We start from the raw sequence: 20,612 nt of genomic DNA, 5'->3' as shown, positions 1-20,612 counted from the left end.
TTATGTATAAAAATAAATTCCTTAAGTAAAACAAAAATTGATTGCTTAAGTGATGATAATAAAAGGTAGGGCTTTGATATCCACCACTAATTATATTTAGCTAATATAACAATATGTCAATGCTTTGATCATGTTATGCATATTTAATGTTTGCCAACCTAAGGGCATGGCGTATACTCCTAAGGCTATAGATTTCCCTAAGCAACGAGTTAGGCATGGCGTATACTCTAACTCTTTTCTTTTCTAAGGGATTTAGCATGATGTATACTAAGTTGTTCCTTAGAAAAGCATGTACTCTATGGAAATCGACAAACACATGAGGCCTAGGGCATGGCATGTACTCCCGGTTCCCCATATTGATTACCCAAGAATCGCGGTGTGGATTCTTTTGTTACTTATGTTAGACCCAGGACTCGGCCATCCAAATTGATTTAACTAACTAGTCCATACCACATGCATATGTTGATCAGGCACACACATATGAGGAATTCATGCAAGTAGGCATTAATCAAGTTAAATAGTACAACAAGATCATCACAAGAGCGCCAATATTGAAATATTAACTAAACATAACTAGGGCTTCAATCTAGCCCTACTAATTAAATTAGCTACATATAAAATTGATGTTAATCATCTTCATAAAATAAAAGAAAAGAAAGGAAAAGAATAAGCCCGAGACTTGAACTTGAAGAGCCCCTATTCTTCTCCTTACAAAGTATCTCTATTCTAGAGGCTTAAGGGTTTATTTATAGCTTTTAGAAGTCCTTGACAACGTAGTAAACCTAGGGATTTCGTAGGGTTTTGAGACCTATTACAATTGGGAGGTGGAAAACCCTAATATGGAAAGAGGGACATTCTGGCCGCCACTTGATGTGTCTCCTGCGCACGGGTACGATCGATCGAAGCCCGTGTGCGCTCGATCGCAGGTCTGCGATCGATCCTTCTTCTGTCATGCGCTCGATCGCTCCTGCCCTGATTTATGTTGTGTCCTCTCTGGTATTACGCTCGATCACAGGTACCCTGTGATCGATCGCAGTGTCAGGGAGCTCCAATTTTTTTCATCTTCTCTCTTTGAGCCCAAATCATCTAGATTTACTTCATTTTCTTCCAAAAGCCTGCAAAAGTATGAAAAACACAAAAAAGAATTAAAATGGCCTAATTAACTAAAACCAAATGATTAAAACATGCAAGTTAAGGGCTGAAAATATAAATATTTTAGCACTTATCACCACCATTATCCTTATCGTCTACAAATTCGATGCTCCCATCTCCATCCGACCACTTGCCTATTGCCCTACGGAAAGGTACACGTTCTTGCACTACCCAACATCCTATTAGTCAGTTTGTTTCCACTAGTTCTTTATCTCCTTCACTTTCTTGTTTTGTGTCCCATCTCTCCAGTATTTCCATTCCAGAGACAGTGCAGGCTGCATTATCTGACTCTGGTTGGAGGCAAGCTATGGAATTGGAAATGAAGGCCTTGCATCATAATGGCACGTGGGAGCATGTTCCCTTACCACCTAATAAGAAGACTGTTGGTTGCAAATGGGTCTACACAGTTAAATTTCATCCTGATGGTTCTATTGAACGGTTGAAAGCTTGACTGGTTGCTAAGGGTTATACGCAAACATATGGTATTGATTACGATGACACTTTTTCTCCAGTAGCTAAAATTTCTTCTGTTCGTGTTCTTATTTCCTTGGCTACTAATCTTGATTGGCCGTTGTTTCAATTGGATGTTAAAAATGCCTTCTTACATGGAGACTTGTGTGAGGAAGTTTATATGGGGCAACCACCTGGGTTTATTGCTCAGGGGGAGTCTCAGGGCTTTGTTTGTAAATTAAGAAATGCATTGTATGGTCTCAAGCAATCACCGCGGGCATGGTTTGGAAAGTTTTCTGAAGCGGTATTGAAGTTTGGTCTTCAGAGATGTCAGACGGATCATTCAGTATTTCACTTACATTCTAGTGTAGGCTATATCCTTCTTGTGGTATATGTAGATGATATCGTTATTACTGAAGATGATTATGGAGGCATTGCCCAATTAAAGCAATTTCTACAAGAACAATTTCATACAAAGGATTTGGGCAAACTACGATATTTTCTAGGTATTGAAGTTGCTAGATCTCGAACAGGTATTAACTTATCTCAGAGAAAGTATGCACTTGATTTATTAGAAGAAACAGGTCTTTTGGGCTCTCGACCTGTTGATGTTCCAATGGATCCAAATAAGAAATTACTAAAGGATGAAGGTGAATTAGTTGAAGATCCTGGCAGGTACAGTCGTCTAGTTGGGAAGTTGAACTATCTGACTATCACTAGGCCAAATATTTCATATGCAGTTAGCGTTGTCAGTCAGTTCGTAAAGGCACCTCGGGTTACACATTGGGAAGTTGTTACTCGCATTATTCGGTATTTGAAGAGACAACCTGGTCTAGGGATATTGTATAGACCGAATAAACATCTTAGGGTTGAAGGTTTTACTGATGCAAATTGGGCAGGTTCTCCTTTAGATAGACGGTCTACTACAGGATATTGCACATTCTTCGGCAGTAATCTTGTAACTTGGAAGAGTAAAAAACAGACAGTGGTGGCACGATCTAGTGCTGAAGCATAGTACAAGGCAATGGCTCATACAGCTACTGAGTTGACATGGTTACAACACTTTCTTCAGGAGATTGGTTTTGTAGCTTTTACTCCTATCCCGTTATCTTGTGATAACCAGGCTGCTATACATATTGCATCTAACCTAGTGTTTCATGAGAGGACTAAACATATTGAGGTCGATTGTCATTATGTCTGAGACAAAATACTCAATGGAGATATATCTACAACATTCGTGAAGTCTGGAGACCAGTTAGCTGATTTGTTTACAAAATCATTATGTCGTAACCAGTTAGAGTTTATTTGTTCCAATCTAGGTTTATATGATATATATGCTCCAGCTTGAGGGGGAGTGTTAGAAGAATGTATTAGGGTTTGAGAGTATTTTAGTCATTTGTGTATTCTTTAAGCTTATATAATAATATGTTTGAGTTAGGCTACATATGATGTGACGAGCCTCCTCTTTTCTCAAAACCTACTTCATGCAAACCTCTCCACAATAAGAAACATAGTTAGAAAGGGGATGATATGTGTCATAGGATCATGAATCCTTTTGTAAAGCAATAGGTAACTCGGGCCAAAGGATCTATAAGAGCAGAATCTGCAGATGAGGAAGATACTGGTGGTGGCATGAACTGAACGGTCTATCTTTGACATCGTGCATATACCTAAAGCTGAGGTCGAGGAACAGATGGAGAAGCGAAAACCGAAAGTGGAATAGGAATATCAGGAAATAGGACTGAGACTTAAAAAAATGTGACATCAGCAGACACAAAATACCATAGTAAGAGCAGACTATAACACTGATAGCCCTTCTGAGTACGAGAATAACCTAAAAAGATACATTTGTATAAACAAGGTTCAAGCTTATCTATGTGAGAACTCATATTATGAACATAACAAACACATCCAAATGCTCATGGATATAAAGGGAAAGGACTTCTATCTGGAAACAAGATTTGATGTGGTGATTTTCCATCAAGAAGAGAAGTAGGAGTCTAATTAATTAAATAAGAAGCGGTTAAAACCGCATCACTCCAGAAGGACCACAAAAGTCATGAGTCTACTAAAGTATTGTTTGTTACCTTATGGACAAATAATGAAAGAGAAAGAATGTACTTACTTTGGCAGTGCTTAATAACTTTTTCACTCTAATTATATTGGATATCTGCTATACAATTATAATAACACTACTCTAAAGCGTTTGCAGTCAAAAAAAAAAAAAAAGCATAATCTAACAAGGCAACACCATTTCTATACATATACCATTTTACTATACTACTAATAGATAAAGAAGCTCAGGTAACACTTATGTTCTTTATGAGTTGCATATATATCACAAGGGAAACATAAAAGAATCGAGAAAATGAAAGAGAATCATTCATTATCATTCATGAGACACCCTCCACTGTCCAGTTAGCATTCGTTAATCAGAAGCTCAAAAACCATTGTAGAAACTTTAAGGTCCCAATGGCATCAGCTCTTTGCATCTTTCATAATTATTGATGTGGTATTTTTGAGATCAAAAATATTAATTATAAAAATAACCACTCGCAATAGGACGAATCCCATAGAATAGGGCTATAGAGAGGGTGTCGAACCTCAAGGACTGCAGGGGTTTAATTATCAAAATTTGAAAGATTAAAGTAAACTTAATTCAAAAGAGAATGTTTTGTTGTGTAATTTCAAAGTGCATGAAAATAAAGAGAGTAAATATATGAGTGAGAGAGAGAGAGTAGGGTATTGATTTCACCACGATCCGCACATCAATGGTTAACCATATTTAATTTTAGCAATTCATTCTATGCATGTTATAATTTAAACAATAAAACATATAAAAATAATTTCATACAATCAACGGAATAGCATAACCCATCTTCGGTTGCCACGGATCGTCTACCTAAATTACACTAAACTAGGGTGTAGTACGATCCGTCTTTCCTAGGTATGGTCTATCTAACCCTATTGATTGCATGCCAAGTAAGAACCATTGTATTACCATCATTCTTATTATCACAGAAAATAAGAATGATTTGAGTTCAATAATAGAAAAATAATTTCTAAGACAAGATAAGAATTTTACTAATATTGAATTGGAATTAAAGAGCAATTGCATTTAATATGAAGAACAGAAATCAATTGTAGCAATCCTCAGAGTTATACAATCAACATGCATAAATTGAAAAACTAAAAATTAAATACAATCAAACCAGTGTGCTTGGAAAGGGTTACATCAATACCCCACAATTGGGTTTAGCCGCTCAAGATCTTCTAAGCTTCACAGACAATTTACTGAAATTTAAACTCTAGAAGGCGGTGTGTCTGTTTACAATGTTTAGAGCCCTATTTATAGGGATTAGGAAAACCCTAAAAACCCTAGAAACCCTCAGAAAATCGGAGGTCAGTCTCCCAGTCCAATTGAGAGACTAAAAACCAAATCCACGCTAGAAAAGGATTGCTGCCGTGCAATACACGCCCGAGTGCGCTCAATCCGACGTTTTGTGCGCTCGAGCCTAGCTATTATGTGCACGATCGCAGGCATGCGCTCGATCCCTGGCCTCATATGCTCGAGCGCAGGTGCGCTCGAGCTCAGGAGTAGCTGCGCTCGATCCTAGATCTAGAATGTCCAGCTTTTTGCCCTTTTAAACCCAATTTTCAATGGTTTGTCAAATAAGACCTGAAACACAAAAACAAAACAAAATCAAACAAATAACAATTCTAAGGAATTAACATATGTAAATTAAGGGGCTTGAATGTGCAACATTCGGCGCTTATCAATTATATTTTCTATGTTTTAGTCCAATCGAGGTTGTATTGTGGTTTACTCTAGTGCTTTAGAATGGAAGCAGAAGGATCTTCAAGGACAACTACATATTATTAGAGTCTATTTTTTAGAGAACTATTTTTCCCTCTTGCATTCAAACGTGCAAAAAAAAAACCAAAAACAAAAACAAAAGTTCAAGGCATATGTCCTCCCATGTCCCTAGGGAATTTGGGTCATATTCCTCAACAAATCCAATGCTCATCCATAAATCTTCCCCTTTCAGTTCACAGGGCTAAATTATGAAAGTGTCCTAAAAAAGGAGGGCCTCAACTTTATTTCTCCAGATCATTAAACTGAACATTTGTCCATGCTTTTCAGGTAAAGAGAAATGCAATTTATTACCACTTTAGCTGATCCCTAACTCTGGGAAAATTCTTGATTTTCTTGGGTGCATCACTGAAAAATTTTGAAGGCTCACTTTCTATCAGAGAGAGAATTATAGCTAATCATATTTTGATCGAAGTCTGCTCATCTTGTTGCAATACGTCCTTCCTTCTGCTGTTGTCTGGTTTTTGGGGTTTTCTAGGTATTCCTTGCTCTTACTTGTGAGCTTTCCACTTTCAATTCAAAGGAAATCTTAGTACCCTTACCTCCCTTCCTTCATCTCAATAATAGTACAAAGATAGCAATTTGTGTAAAAGAAATTCACATTCCATTTTTGATTTCCACATTTTATATCCAGCTGCATACAGTTGGTCAACAACTGCTGCAAGTTCAAATTTCCAATGAGCCGTTTACTGCCAAAAGTGCATCAATGTAGCCGATGGTGGAGGACTAACATCCATATTTATCATTTATGTAAACTTTTTTTGATAAGTAAATAAATTTCATGAAAAACCAATTGGAGCACCCAAGTACACAGAACGTATACAAGAGAAACACCTAAACAAAAAAGAAAAGAAAATCATTTATATAAACTCAAATTATAACATGTCAAAATCAAAGTTCTATAAAAACGTAAGACTAATTCAGAACAACTGAGAAGATTACCAATATAAACTCTTAAATTCTTAAAACAAACTTGAAAGACTAATTCAGTCTAAAAGAAGAGTCATCATATTCCCATGCTTATTCCAAAACTTTGATGCACATAACCTTATATTAGGACGTGAAAGATGCAATCAAATCTAAATTTAGAGTCAACTATTATAGAGATAGAATTTTTTTCTTTTTTTAAAAATAAAAAATAAAAATAAATTTAAAAAAAAAGGAATATCGACTCTCAAAAACAGGTTTAAGTTCTGTCATGTATGACAGCTTAATCGTCACTCAGATTTAATGAGTCAGAAAACAATCTTCCCATCTTCCAACAGACCAGCAACGAGAAAAGGGTACTGAATATCAAGGAGATTTCTTAAGCCATTGATCAAAGAAAACAAGTTTGAAAAATATCCTTTTCTATAAGAGGAAAAACTTCTTACTGTTTCAGGATCCCATATTCTAACAACATTCTTGTTAGTGGCGATTAACTTTGGTTGTTCAGAATTCAGAGTACGATGCCACTTGATGTCCAATATCGGGCTGTCATTCCTATAGAACAATGACAAGGTTTTCAGCAAGAAATTAGTTTTAGCAAAGAAATATCAAGCGCATTGGAATACAAACACAATAACCATGCTAAGCAAGTAGACTCACAAGAGATTCTTAACTCGCATAGGATAAGATGAACGCAAATCATAGATCAGCACCTGCATACTCAATATTGAAAAACGCTATGCCGACTCCAAAAACTTGTTTATCACAATTTATGTGGAATTAATAATATGAAGCAATAAACAATTCAATCACCCAAAATATATAAAGCAATAAGAGGCAGACACAGATATTTTGGTGACGAAGAGGAAACCTTTTAGAAAACGTTCTAAAAGTAAAAACCTCTCCTGGGCAGCCAAACCCAGGAAATCACTATCAAAAGATTATCCAGAGATTACAGACACTAGGAACACTTACAACCCTTTGCAAGACCTTGATTCTGTAAGATCGACAAGCCTCCAACTTGTCTCCTCGCTCACAATCTTCTTCAACGCGATTCTCCTTTATCGGACCCTTCTGATAGACTTCAATTAAGCACACAATCAATACTAACAAAAATCCTCTAAGAGGAATCAATTTGGCTCACAACAAAATATTCACTCAAGCACAGCCTCACACGAACTCTCTGGGGGTGAAAAGTCGTACTTCTCTCTTCTATAATGATGTATATATACCCCCGACAAAACCCTAGACCTAATCCACTTAAAATCACGTTTTTGGGCCTAAAACTTACGGGGTGTCCGGACATGTTAATGGGCGGTCCGGACATGGCTTTGCGGAGCAAGATTTTCGTTTCTGGAAATGAGGTCCGGACCCGGGGAATTGCGGTCCGGACCCGGCCTGTCCAGTCTTGATCAACAGCTCCGATTGATAGGCGTTTGTGGTCCGATTGAGCTGAAATTTTGCAGGGACGTTCATAACACATGAATCTACATTATGAACGGTGGAGATTGGATTCTGAGCATTCTATATCAGTGTTTGAGCTCGTGAACAGTAGCATCTGCATTTTGGAACTGAATTAAGCCTACACAAGAACTAACAAACTCCCCCTTTGGCAATTCAGTGACAAAACCAAAATGTCGAGCCAATCCCATCATCTCCCCATATTTACTCCCCCTTTTTGTCACAGAATGACAAAAGGTCTTCATGTTTCCTGAAACACTTCACAAAATACATCAAGGCATATGTGGAACAAGAAGACATAAATAAAACTCATAATAAAAAAATGACGTAGAATGCGTGATCATAAAGAAACATCAGCAAAACTCCCCCTCAATGTATGACTCAATTAACAACAGGAAACTGGAAATGCAAAGCATGTTTCTCCCCCTTAAAAGTTAAATGAACACACATAATAACACATCAATGACTCATGTATTGCACAATGAATATCCAAACATGCTCCAAATATGCAACATATACATGAGACTAGAAATGGCTAGAAACTCATATTGCTTAACCCAAGCCAAGAAAATGTTCCATTCAACCTATGCTTGTGTGGTGTGTGGGTAAGCCATCCAAAGAGAAAAATTTTCAATTTACAAAATGAGGAGAAAGTTTCACCACCAGGAGGTTTTGACAAGTATATCAAGTTAAAAGTCAAACCTTATCATACTAGGGCCTAGCCACTCTCATCCTATACAATTCTCTTCGTAAAATATTTTGCACAAGTTTGACACAGTGAAATAAATTCCTTTTGGAATATGATCTTTTGATTTTATTTGTTTCACTATTTTGTTTATTTTTCTCTTTGAGAAAGTGTCCTTAAACTTTTGGTGCTTATCACAAAAGAGAAAGCAGGAATTTTTAAGCCCTAGGTTCAACTAGCATATGGTCAATTTGAAAAATATGACTAGTCAAAAACCTCATATGGTTACCTAACAGACCTCACAAATAAAATGAAACAAAACCTCAATATAAGCTTAATTGTGCACAAGAAATAAAGCATAGGCAAAAAGTACCACATAAGCTCAGGCTTTAGGTAACCACAAAAACAAGTCCATTGACACAAATTTTCATCTCAAGCATATTAAGAACATTCCAAGATGCAAGGAATTAAATTCATAAAAAGCAACATAAGAAATTAATGAACTATCTAGGTGCATAAGACAAAATAAAGAAAAAAAAAACAACCAAAGTAAAATATTTTTGTCTTTTTGTTATTTTTCACAAAAGAAATGCACACAAACAAAATACAATTTCTAAACAAAATAAAACAAAAATGCAATGAAAAACGAAAAACAACATGCTCTAGGATATGCAAAGATATGCAAGAAAGACAATCCTAGACATGTTGGTGACTCACCTAACATAAGGTGAGATCATCCCCACTCCCCCTCAAGGGGTGAATGGTATCATCCTTCCTAACCCAAACTTGAGAAATCTTAGGTCTAGACTTATGACTTTGCTCAAACTTATCTAGCCTAGAAAGCACTTCTCTCATCATTATGACCAAACCCTCACTTTCTTTCCTAGAATAGGAATTTTCATTTATATGCACATGAGGTTTCAAATTAAAACAGTGAGGTCGAATGTGACCCACTTTGCCACAGTGATGACATGTAGGGACAAACCTTTGTGAAGGTAATTTCCTAGGAGGATGCACGACTCTAGGTGTAGGGTAAGATGCATGAGGCTCAATGTAGATTTTCTTACCTTTATTACCTTGACGAGTCGGAGCAACTACTTGCTTTTCTTCACTTGAAGATTCTTCTACTTTCACTGGTTTAACAAAAACAGTCTTTGAAGTAGAAGCACGGTTAGAAGACAAAGAAGCAGTTTTATCAAATCCTAAGCCAGATCTGTCGCTAGATTGCTTTTGAATATGCAACATTTTATCAAGCTTTTCACTAGAGAATTTACTCAAGTGATTTCTAGATGCAATCAGATCATTTTGAAGGGATTTATTTTTAGCAATTAACACATGATTTTCAGATTTGAGAGTATTGCAAACAACATGTGAATCACTCAAAGATTTCAACAAATTATCCCTTTCAAGCTCAAGATTCTTAAAATCATTAACAATTTTCAAGTTAGTATTTCTAAGCATAGAAAACTTTTCCATTAAATTGTTAAAGGAGTTTTGAAGATCATTAACCCTATGTGATTCATTATCAGGGACAGACTGAACATCTAATTGATCAGAATCATCAGAATCATAAGATGCACCAAAAGCCATATAATTAGGAGTTTCTTCCTCATCAGTGTCACTCAATGTAATATTGAAAGCTTTTTGACCTTTTGGCTTATTACTCTTGAGGTTAGCACAATCCTTTTGCACATGACCATAGCCAGAACACTCATAACATTTTGGACCGCGTGGGTCTCTTTCATTTCTAACCTGAGTACTCTCTTTTTGTTTTCCAAATTTCTTGGAAATTCTATGTTCATTTCTAAAATACCTTCTAGCTATCAATTCAAGTTCCTCATCATCTGGTGAATCCTCATCAGATAACTCATCAGAGTTTTTCCTAAGAGTTCTAAGGGCAATATCCTTATTTTTCCTAGGTTGAGGCAAGGAAAACTCATAAGTTTGAAGAGCACCAACTAACTCTTCTATCCTCATGGTATTAAGATCAGTGCATGACTCAATAGCAGTTACCTTCATTTTGAATCTTTCAGGGAGTGATCTCATAACTTTTCTAATAAGCTTAGTGTCAGAAACTTTATTTCCTAGATTTATCATGGAATTTCTAATTTCACTAAGTTTACCAAAAAATTCATTGAATGTTTCATCCTCTAACATTTTAATATCCTCAAACTGAGAAACTAACATTTGTAGTTTTGAAGCTTTAACAAGATTAGTTCCTTCATACGTAGTTTCTAGGATCTCCCATGCATCCTTGGCACTATCACAATTTGAAATTCTGGAGAACTCAGTTTGTGAAATTGCCAAGCATAGAGCATTCATAGCTTTGTCATTCGCCATACGAGTTTGTTTTTCAACATTAGACCATTCAGCTGTCGGCTTATCTGGAGCTTTAAATCCAGATTCAATGACATGCCAAACGTCTATAGATTTCAAGAAAAATCTCATACGGGATTTCCAATAGCCATAATTTGATCCATCAAAATTAGGCACAGTGTTAAGGGTTTGAGACATCTTAAACAAGAAACAAAGATCACACTCAGGAATTTAATCCTTCACGGAGTGAACCAGCTCTGATACCAATTGAAAATCGCTATGCCGACTCCAAAAACTTGTTTATCACAATTTATGTGGAATTAATAATATGAAGCAATAAACAATTCAATCACCCAAAATATATAAAGCAATAAGAGACAGACACAGATATTTTGGTGACGAAGAGGAAGCCTTTTAGAAAACGTTCTAAAAGTAAAAACCTCTCCTAGGCAGCCAAACCCAGGAAATCACTATCAAAAGATTATCCAGAGATTACAGACACTAGAAACACTTACAACCCTTTGCAAGACCTTGACTCTGTAAGATCGACAAGCCTCCAACTTGTCTCCTCGCTCACAATCTTCTTCAACGCGATTCTCCTTTATCGGACCCTTCCGATAGACTTCAATTAAGCACACAATCAATACTAACAAAAATCCTCTAAGAGGAATCAATTTGGCTCACAACAAAATATTCACTCAAGCACAGCCTCACACGAACTCTCTGGGGGTGAAAAGTCGTACTTCTCTCTTCTATAATGATGTATATATACCCCCGACAAAACCCTAGACCTAATCCACTTAAAATCACGTTTTTGGGCCTAAAACCTACGGGGTGTCCGGACATGTTAATGGGCGGTCCGGACACGGCTTTGCGGAGCAAGATTTTCGTTTCTGGAAATGAGGTCCGGACCCGGGGAATTGCGGTCCGGACCCGGCCTGTCCAGTCTTGATCAACAGCTCCGATTGATGGGCGTTTGTAGTCCGATTGAGCTGAAATTTTGCAGGAACGTTCATAACACATGAATCTACATTATGAACGGTGGAGATTGGATTCTAAGCATTCTATATCAGTGTTTGAGCTTGTAAACAGTAACATCTGCATTTTGGAACTGAATTAAGCCCACACAAGAACTAACAAATATGAAGATTAAAATCAGAACTTCAAAATGGGGATGATATCACACCAATGAAGAGTCAATTTAATATCAAAATATAAAAACCACTTAGTAAACAACTATTTGAAAATTAATAGAAGCGCAAACTTGGTAGCAACAACAAAGAGAACTGTTTTCAACTTGTAAGATTGGACATTACCCTGAGATATTGCAAGAAGGGACTTCCAAGAAACGAAGGAGAAGAAAAACTGATGACACTGCCTCTCATCATAATCATCCTAGCCTTACCAAGTTGGGCCAAGTCTCACAGTCCCCATTCCATTGTCCCATCCTAAATTAAGTCACATGTTTCAAAATATTTCTTGGCCTGAATTAAATAATAATAATGCCCAAGGAAATCCTCAGTAATGTCCCTATACAACCTTTGTTTAGTAGTTCTTTAGACTATCTTCTTCATCTATTTTTCATTGCTCCGTCTTCCAAAGGACAACACTTTTGTTTTACATTAGCAACATATGTAAGTCAGTTGACATGTCGCATTACTATACTTCTCAACCTCTCTAGTAAGAGGTTTACCTTAAGTCACTAATACCTAGTGGTCAAATTTTCATAGACTTGTGGTGCAACAGGAAAATTAGAGTGTAAATATGATTTCCATACACAAAGACAGTGTGTTGCCCCCTCTAGTGACATTGAGGAATGTTTCCACCAAAAACATTCACTAGTGATTAGTCTATGACTCCTCTTGTAATTGCTGTCAAGAATCCCCCTGGGCGAGGGGTCTTCTTCAACGGGGGTTTCTCAACCCAACTTCCTCTGATGCGGATCGTTGCTGTTTGGTTGAGCTGGGTTTAAGTTGTTCCCAGATATTGCCGGCTGATCAGTCTCCTCTGGCAGATTGCGTAGTGATGGATAATAGGGAGGATGGTCTGCCTTCATCGTCAGCTAGTTGTGAGGGATGATGGGAAGCATGGGGATTTTCCTTCCCCTCTAGGTATTTTTCCTCCCGGCACTCCCTTGGATTGGGCTCTTTATTGTGTTAAGGATATTTGTCCGGTAGTGGGGCTTTTGTGTGAGGGGAATGAGGATAAGACTGTGGCTCTCCTGGCAGCCAATCCAGCTGAAATCACTGCAGGTTTCTATTTTCCTCCAACCAATCTAGCTGGATTTCCAACATTAGTAGTCTTAGGAGCCACATCCTTCAGAACCACTGACCCTGCACCTATTTTAGCCCCTTCACCAATTCTTATATTACCCAAAAACTTGGTTCTTGCACCTATAAAAACCTCATCACAACAGCAGACACCAACAGCATTACCAAACAGAAATCACCTGAGTCCAAACAGTATGCACACAATAGCAGACACCAAACAAAATCAACGGACACCAAACAAAATCAATAGACACCAAACAGTTCAAAAACTTACAAATTTGCAAAACTACAAACAACAGTTCAACGGATCTAAAATCTTTTGTCTCAAGAAAATCACCCGAGTCCGGGCTCTAGTGAGTGGCGCAGTGGTTGAAGGTCTTCGCCGTCGCTGGGTCACGGAGGAAAAAGAAGGCGTTAGGGGGATCCACACGCACGGTTGGTCAGTGACGTTGGAGAAGAAGGCAGTGAAGAAGAAAGGAACGAGTGAGAGCTCAAGGACAAATGCACTAAAGAAACTGAAGCGCCAATGTGAAATATGCAGGTCACGGTATTGCAGGGGCATTTTGGTAAAAGGGGGGAGAAAGGCTTCAAACCCCTAGCGCTACTTTTCACGTTTTTTTGCCGAACAATGGGATGGCTTCTGAGGTACGATCTGTAGGATGTCATTCGTGTGAACAATGCCAATGCCATCTCCGTTGCCTAAAATCGCTCGTCAAACGGAGCCTAGAGCACCCAAGAACACCAACCCATCTCAAAAAGGCATTATCTTGCAACCACTATACATGTGAGAGCTAATAGTTTTTTTTTTTTTTTTTTTCATCATACATGATAAAACGAGAAGAATAACAAGGAGGAGCACATGAAAACAGAATTGCAAAAACCCAAAAATTTGTGCGCATGTTTATTGTGTGCCTTATATCCATCACAAGACGTAATGAGTCCCTGAACATATTTAGAATTCGTGGCATGGTTTTGCCTAATTTTCTCTAGAGCGAGTTAGTGCAGTTACTACGGGAGAGTACTCAAGGCTTATATTGTTTAGAACTTACAGAAGGTGTTCTTCCACTGGTCTGTACTTCTATGGGCGGCGTCGCACGATTTGGAAGTAAATATTGGTGTTCCTCAGCGGTGGCGGCGGCAGCGACGTCATATGTTGGTTGTGGCTCAAGAGTGGCAGAGCTAGAAGTTGAAATATGGCGGAACGATATGGGAGGGTGAGGTGGTTGTGGCTTGATAGAGAGAGAGCTTGCTCTGGCGGGGTTTTTTTGGGTCCAAAAATGAGTTTTCCTTCCCTCTTGAGTTGCAATAGGAGCACAGGCAGGTGGTGACTACCACGGGTTTTCAGTTTGGGCTTTGTTTGGTTATTTTAGGCTTTAGTTTGGGCTTTAGCTTGGTCTTTTTATGTATGGTTGTGGCTCTTATATATTTGAGATTCTTGGGTTGGATTTTCAATGGGTTCTAGGGTCTGCTTATGCGTTTTTGGTGGGTTGCGTGAGTTTTCCTTTTGTATACTTATGTATACTTAGAGTTTAGTCTAAAATTAAAAAATAAAAAAATAATATAAAAAATTAAATTAAATTAAAATAAATAAATAAATGAATAAATAAAAGGGCAAAAATTCATCACCTCAAGTCCACAAACTAGAATTTCCCTCTAGATCAAGAACCTCAACTCAAACGTCTCTATGGCCCAAATTTCACCAGGAAATTCTCCATCAAAACCATTAAAGGGAAGCACGAAAATCCTAAGCTCACTAAGCTCAACAATCACAAGCTACAATTTCCCAAACAACTTTCCTCTACTATTCAAATTGTTCCTTCTAATCCCAAACCCATAAAGTGGAAATTTTTCGAAATCCGAACACGAATTACCTTCGCAGCCACTCTCAGTCACGTTTAACGAAACGACGCAGGAATTTGAGTCCCAGGAGACGCCGAATCACAAGCAATGATCGGAACTTCCAGTGTCCCCGCTCGAGAGCAAGCCTAAGGGGTCTAAGACCGATGTCTTCCACCGGAGGAGCACCGATTTGTCCAAATCAGCAAAAACGACTCCACCCCAAGGCCGAGGCCAAACGAATTTGCCTAGTGCCTCATCAGTTTGTGGGTTTGAGGAATTTGCGCCTTTTTTCTTTCCTAATTTTCTAATATTTTTAATTTTAAAATTTTTATTTTGTATTTTTAATTAATATATGGACATATGTCGATTTTTTAATAGTGCTGGGGTGGCTTTCTGTCAAATTTTGGACGGAATTTAGACAAACGTACCATCTCCATTTTAATATAAAGCCGAGGTACCTCCTATGATAAAAAAACTAAACCCTATGGGGAAAAAAATAAAGTTGTTAAACCACTTGGGGCAAATAAGTATTTAACCCTTAATTTTTTAAAAAAATAATAATAATTTTAAATCATTTAAAAAAAAAAAAAAAAAACAACAATACTTTTAAATTAATGGAATTTTGAAAAAAAAAATAATTAATTTTGTTTTAGAAAACGAAAATTTTTATTTTCTTAAACAAAAATTGTTAATTTTTTTAAAACGGAAATTTTTATTTAAAAAAGTTACAAAAAAATTTAAAAAAACAAAACAAAACAAAACAAACAAACAAACAAAAATTCTCAATTTTTATAACCAAAAAAAAAATCAAAATTTTTTAATTTTTTTTTCTTATAGACTTTTTTTTTTTAATTTTAAATTTGCTACCCTTTGGATTTTAGTTTTTTTTTTTTTTTTGGTTTTAAGTTTTTGTTCTATAAGTTTTAGTATTTTTTGTTTTTATTTTACTAAGGGTAGTTTCGTCGTTGGGATGACATTGACAGTTTTTGGTAGTTTGGAGGAAACATTGTCACAATTGAAAGTTTGTAAGACATTATCAATTGGGTGGTAGTTTGAGGGGTATGTGGACTTTTTTTTTTTTTTTTTTTTGGGTGAAATCTACTCATTATTATTATTATTATTATTATTATTATTATTATTATTATTTTGATAGGACCTTGTTATTCCACTGAAGGTCATATTCAATTAAAAAGAAAGGGTTATTGATGCAGGCTAACTCGGTGGGAAGCAAAGAAAATAGTAACAAGAAGAACGGATAAATATGTCCAGACATTGAGTTTATCAAAATCTAAGAATTCTTCTCAAAACACAAGAGTCTATCTAGGGTTTAAGGAAAAAACACAAAGAAACTCAACTCTGAGTATTCTTATTGCATGAAACTCAAATAATATCAAAAGTTGCGTTTCTAGAGGCTATAAGCATGTATTTACAGAGCCCAAAACCTAATAAAACACAAAATAAAATCGGTTTAAGCAAACAAAGCTACGCGTTCGAAGGGGACAAACCACCATTCGAATGGGGACTGAACTAGAACGTAAAAATACAAAAATTAACATAAGCGTTCGAACGGGACTTCGAACAGAGCCTTCTCACCTCTCTAAATTACTCAGAATAAAGCTACGCGTTCGAACGGTCATAATTAGCAAACTCTCGTGAAACATGACTTTGTAGATCTTTGAATTAGCTTTCCAACACTGCAAAGATTGCTCCAATCCGAGGTCTAAAACTCTAGATATGGCCTTTTTAGAACTCGTCAAGTACATGTTTCTCCCTAATCATCGCTCTTGTTTATGGAATCCTTAACTTTTTGGTCTACATGAGTTATGGTTTGACTCGTTGAGTTTGATGTTCATATGTTTTGAAAGAAAGTATATGGAGCTGATGCTCTATCTTTTTGTTCAAATTTTACAATTTTGTTACGAATTATATTTACAACTTTAATGTTAAATGATTCTATTAATGTTTTTGGTTAAAGCTTTAGTGAAAGAACTGATATAGATTGGCATATAAAGACAGAAGTTGCAGCCAAAAAATTATGGAAAATTTTGACAACATCCGACATGGAAGCAATCCTTCCTTCACCTTTTTATGATGCCTTGCAAGACTAATTCATTGAGAGCGGAGGAAATTGAGAGAGAGAGAGAGAGAGAGAGAATCAATTTATGAGTAATTAGTTGGAATTTTTATAACTAATTGCAAAATTTTATTAAAAAAGGTAAACAAGAAATAATACAAAAAGAAACATGTAACTAGAATGAGTAAAAACCTCCCATTTATGTTATAACTTTTTGTTAAACTACCAAAGTTGTTTCTTCTTGATTAGTAGCCTCCTCGTTGGACATATGCAACAGCTCTTCTTAAAGTACCAAAGTTGTTTCTTTTTCTGTTTACATAAGATAAGAGTCTCCATTTTCTTGGACATTTGCGGCAGCTCTTTTTCTAAAGAACCGATTCGTCCGTATGGATCTTTGGAAGTCTAGGGCATTCCATCTCTCACAACTCGACCTCTAGGAGGTGCTCTAACAATCGGACCTCTCCTCTTCCTCGTGGCACACTCTCGTTCCTAGTACTCCTTGATTGGGCATTGATCATTATGGATATTGCTTGGAAACAAATTGTTGTTTTCAAGCGCCAAACTGTTGGAATAGTTTTCCGATGGGATAAACACTTTGCAAAACAAGGAAACCAAATAAGTACTAGAGCTTGCCAAAAATGTGCTGGAGCCACAGAGAATAGGTCGAATTCCTAAATCAATTATTTGCTCTTTGGAATAAATGAACAAGAGTTTTTGCCAGAGAGTGAAAAGTCCATGTTACTGTGATAGAATGTTCCTTTTATAGGCACACAATGCCATTAAAGCTATGATGGTCAAATCTAGAGAATCTCGGGATCGATCAGGGCATCAAATAAAGATTTTGTTCCCTAAATATATGGACTCTTACGAGTTTGTTTCATCATTTATGAGGTCTCATGATCTCGAGAGTTGCAAACTGAGATCCTGAGATCTCCAGTTGATTTCAACCGGAGATGAGCTAGTCTCTTTTAAGTGAAGGGCAAACCTGTTCAAAAAAATGTAAAATGACAAATCAACCGGAGAAAAGCCGGTCTCTTTTAAGTGAGGCGAAATTGTTTTTTTTTTTAAAAAAAAAAAAATTGCACGTTTAGTGAGGGCAGCAGCACGGTATTGGTGTTTGTTTGAGTTTTGTACAGGTTGGCATTGACATTTACATTGAGGTTCCGATAGTATCACCCACCAAACATTTACAATGCTTGCTAATTGAAGAATTTGATGGAAAAGAAAACTAGTTGGATAATTTAATTGCATGGAGAAATTCCATTTATTTCCCCATAGCAGCAGCGAGCTGCTTCTTGAGGTTGAGGACCTCAATTCCTTTGGAAGCCAACCGGTCCTTGAGCTTTCCTGCTGCCTCCTCATATCTCTTGTTCATGAGATCCGACTCCTCCACTGATTCCCTGTATCTATTACGGAAGGCATCTAACTTTGCTTGCGTCCCACGGAGTCTCATCCTCTGCTTGGCCATTTCCTTCTTGTTGTCAACTTCATCCTGTTTAAGTATAAATTGTAAAAGAATACACACCGGGATATTTCTTCTAATAGGGCATAAAGAAATGGAAAATATGGAGAAAATTTTGGGAATTCCTATTTGACAATAAGCATTAAAATTTTTATTTTTTATTTTAATTAAAATTGGTTTCATGTCGGACCTGCCGTCAGAAAATAAAAATAAAAAGGCTCAACATAAGTCACAACGTTCAATAAGATTCAAACAATAATGAAGAAGCTTTAACTTTTACATGAAAATGATGCCATTATAGTCAATCCTTCAGTGCAAGCACATAAATACAACAAATAATAGATCTATCAGAGATTTTTGACAAATCTCATAAAGAGAAAGAAAGAAAAACATTTTAACCTTAATGTTTGGTTCCTAATATATTTTAGAGGAAAATACGTTTTACCCTCTGGTGGTTACACCGTACAACATAAAAACTCCTGAGGTTTGGTTTGTGACACTCAACCTCCCTATGGTGCGGACTAAACTAAACTTAAAAATCCAACATGTGAGGTGTAGATGACCTTATAACCAATCAGAGAATGCCATATCACTAATTATTTTAACACCATCTTCCATACAATCTTTTTTCCTTTTCTCCTCTATAAAAATGAAAAATAAAATCTAGAATTAATATTTACGAGGGATGGTATAAAACAATCAGTGACGTGGCATTATATTATTTGCTATAAGGTCATGTGCACCTCATATGTTGATATTTTTTTAGCTTAATCTTTAACCAAAGGTAGGGAAAGTGTCAGACCAAATTTCAAGGAAGTTTTGCGTTACAATCTAACTACAAGGGGTAGAATGTAATTTTTCTATTTGAAAAACATTTTCATTTCTAAAGAAATGAAAAGCTACAAGCCAATGTTCGGTGCAATAGCATGTCTTAGTGTGTCAACTGCAGGTACACGAGTTAAACTTTCTAGTGTGTCCGATTCAAGAAAAATTGCAAAAGATCATCTTATCAGATTATCCCTTGCAGAACCCAACTTTGTTGGTAAAAATCCACTGGGTTACGGTGTTCATTGTTTACCTTCGTAATGATATGCTAGCAGGCTAAAAATGTTAAGTTTGGAGACACTTACATTGTGCATCTTGACTTCCATGCTGGAAATTTTCCTAGTCAGTTCCTCCATTTGGATTTTTGCCTCCGATAACTGGTGCTATACCCATCATAATATAAGATTATTCCCAGACAGACTACAAATAAGAAGAAAAATTTTGAACAACCTACCATGTCATTGCAATGCTTTTTGACGAATTCCACTTCAACAACATGGTTCTGCTGCTCTCCTATCTGAATCATCAATTTATCCCTTTCCTTTGTCATAGAAAGAAGTTGGTCTTTAAGATTCTGCCAAAGAAGTATAGGTATCAATCCATTAAATATCCACAAATTCTCACAAACTGATAATAGTTTCTTAGTTGCAAGGGATAATTGTTATCTACTCATTTTAGATATAATTTTCTTCTGCAAAAAATGCATTTGGATGAAACCTGGAAGTCATTTGAAAGTTCTGATCTTGTATCCAACTCTCTAATGCGAATCAATAATTCTTCTCGTTCTTTTTTGAGAAAATTAAGCTCCTTAAGCATTTGCACATCGTCGCAAGCATGATTATGTTCTTCAGAGAGCATCTCCAAATTCGACTTCAACATCTTAAGGAGAAAAAACAAAGTTAAGCTATGAATACCAGCTAGTTCGTCTTTCAACCATAAATATGAACCAGAGGATAAAGCAAAAGAACTGACTTCTTGAGATTGTTTGCTCTTGACATTAGCTACTTTTATGTCATTTTCCAGCTGATCAATCTCCAAAGACTTCTCCATGCTGCATCAATACCAAATGGAAACATAATGGTTTGGTTTATTGAGTCAAATACAACAATGATGTCAAAGCCCAAGCAACCAGAAATGGAGCAGCACAAGAATCAATTACAGAAAAAAGTTGAGGGACACCCTTGAAATTAATGAAGATTATTAACAGTGTATTATGTACTTATCATTTAATAGAAGAGTTGACTAAACTCCTCAACAAAGAGTTCAAGGAGATTGCA

At 36.6% G+C, this 20,612-nt stretch overlaps 1 protein-coding gene and 1 pseudogene across 5 annotated transcripts in view; both read right to left on the bottom strand.

Moving 5' to 3' along the window:
- Positions 1–13,890, bottom strand: part of LOC132162253 (uncharacterized) — a 40,460-nt pseudogene extending 26,570 nt beyond the window's left edge.
- A 4,256-nt stretch (positions 13,891–18,146) lies between these two features.
- Positions 18,147–20,612, bottom strand: part of LOC132161669 (P-loop containing nucleoside triphosphate hydrolases superfamily protein) — a 36,549-nt gene continuing 34,083 nt past the window's right edge. Inside the window, exons 29-33 of one of the 5 annotated variants that reach the window (XM_088511205.1) lie at positions 20,308–20,386; positions 20,053–20,214; positions 19,790–19,909; positions 19,641–19,718; positions 18,147–18,540 (exon numbers count right to left, since the gene is read on the bottom strand). In XM_088511205.1, the coding sequence (XP_088367331.1) occupies positions 18,313–18,540; positions 19,641–19,718; positions 19,790–19,909; positions 20,053–20,214; positions 20,308–20,386 (667 nt within the window). In that variant the 3' untranslated portion in view covers positions 18,147–18,312. Of the gene's footprint in view, positions 18,541–19,640; positions 19,719–19,789; positions 19,910–20,052; positions 20,215–20,307; positions 20,387–20,612 lie in introns of those variants that run through there. The other 4 variants (XM_088511206.1, XM_088511207.1, XR_015909343.1 and 1 more) reach the window with 4 other exon arrangements.

This window comes from Corylus avellana, chromosome 10 (genome assembly GCF_965113065.1).
Source record: "Corylus avellana chromosome 10, dhCorAvel1.hap1.2, whole genome shotgun sequence".
Classification (NCBI taxonomy): domain Eukaryota; kingdom Viridiplantae; phylum Streptophyta; class Magnoliopsida; order Fagales; family Betulaceae; genus Corylus; species Corylus avellana.
The sequence above is the reverse complement of the archived record's forward strand: the minus strand, read 5'-3'. Positions and strand labels throughout refer to the sequence as shown.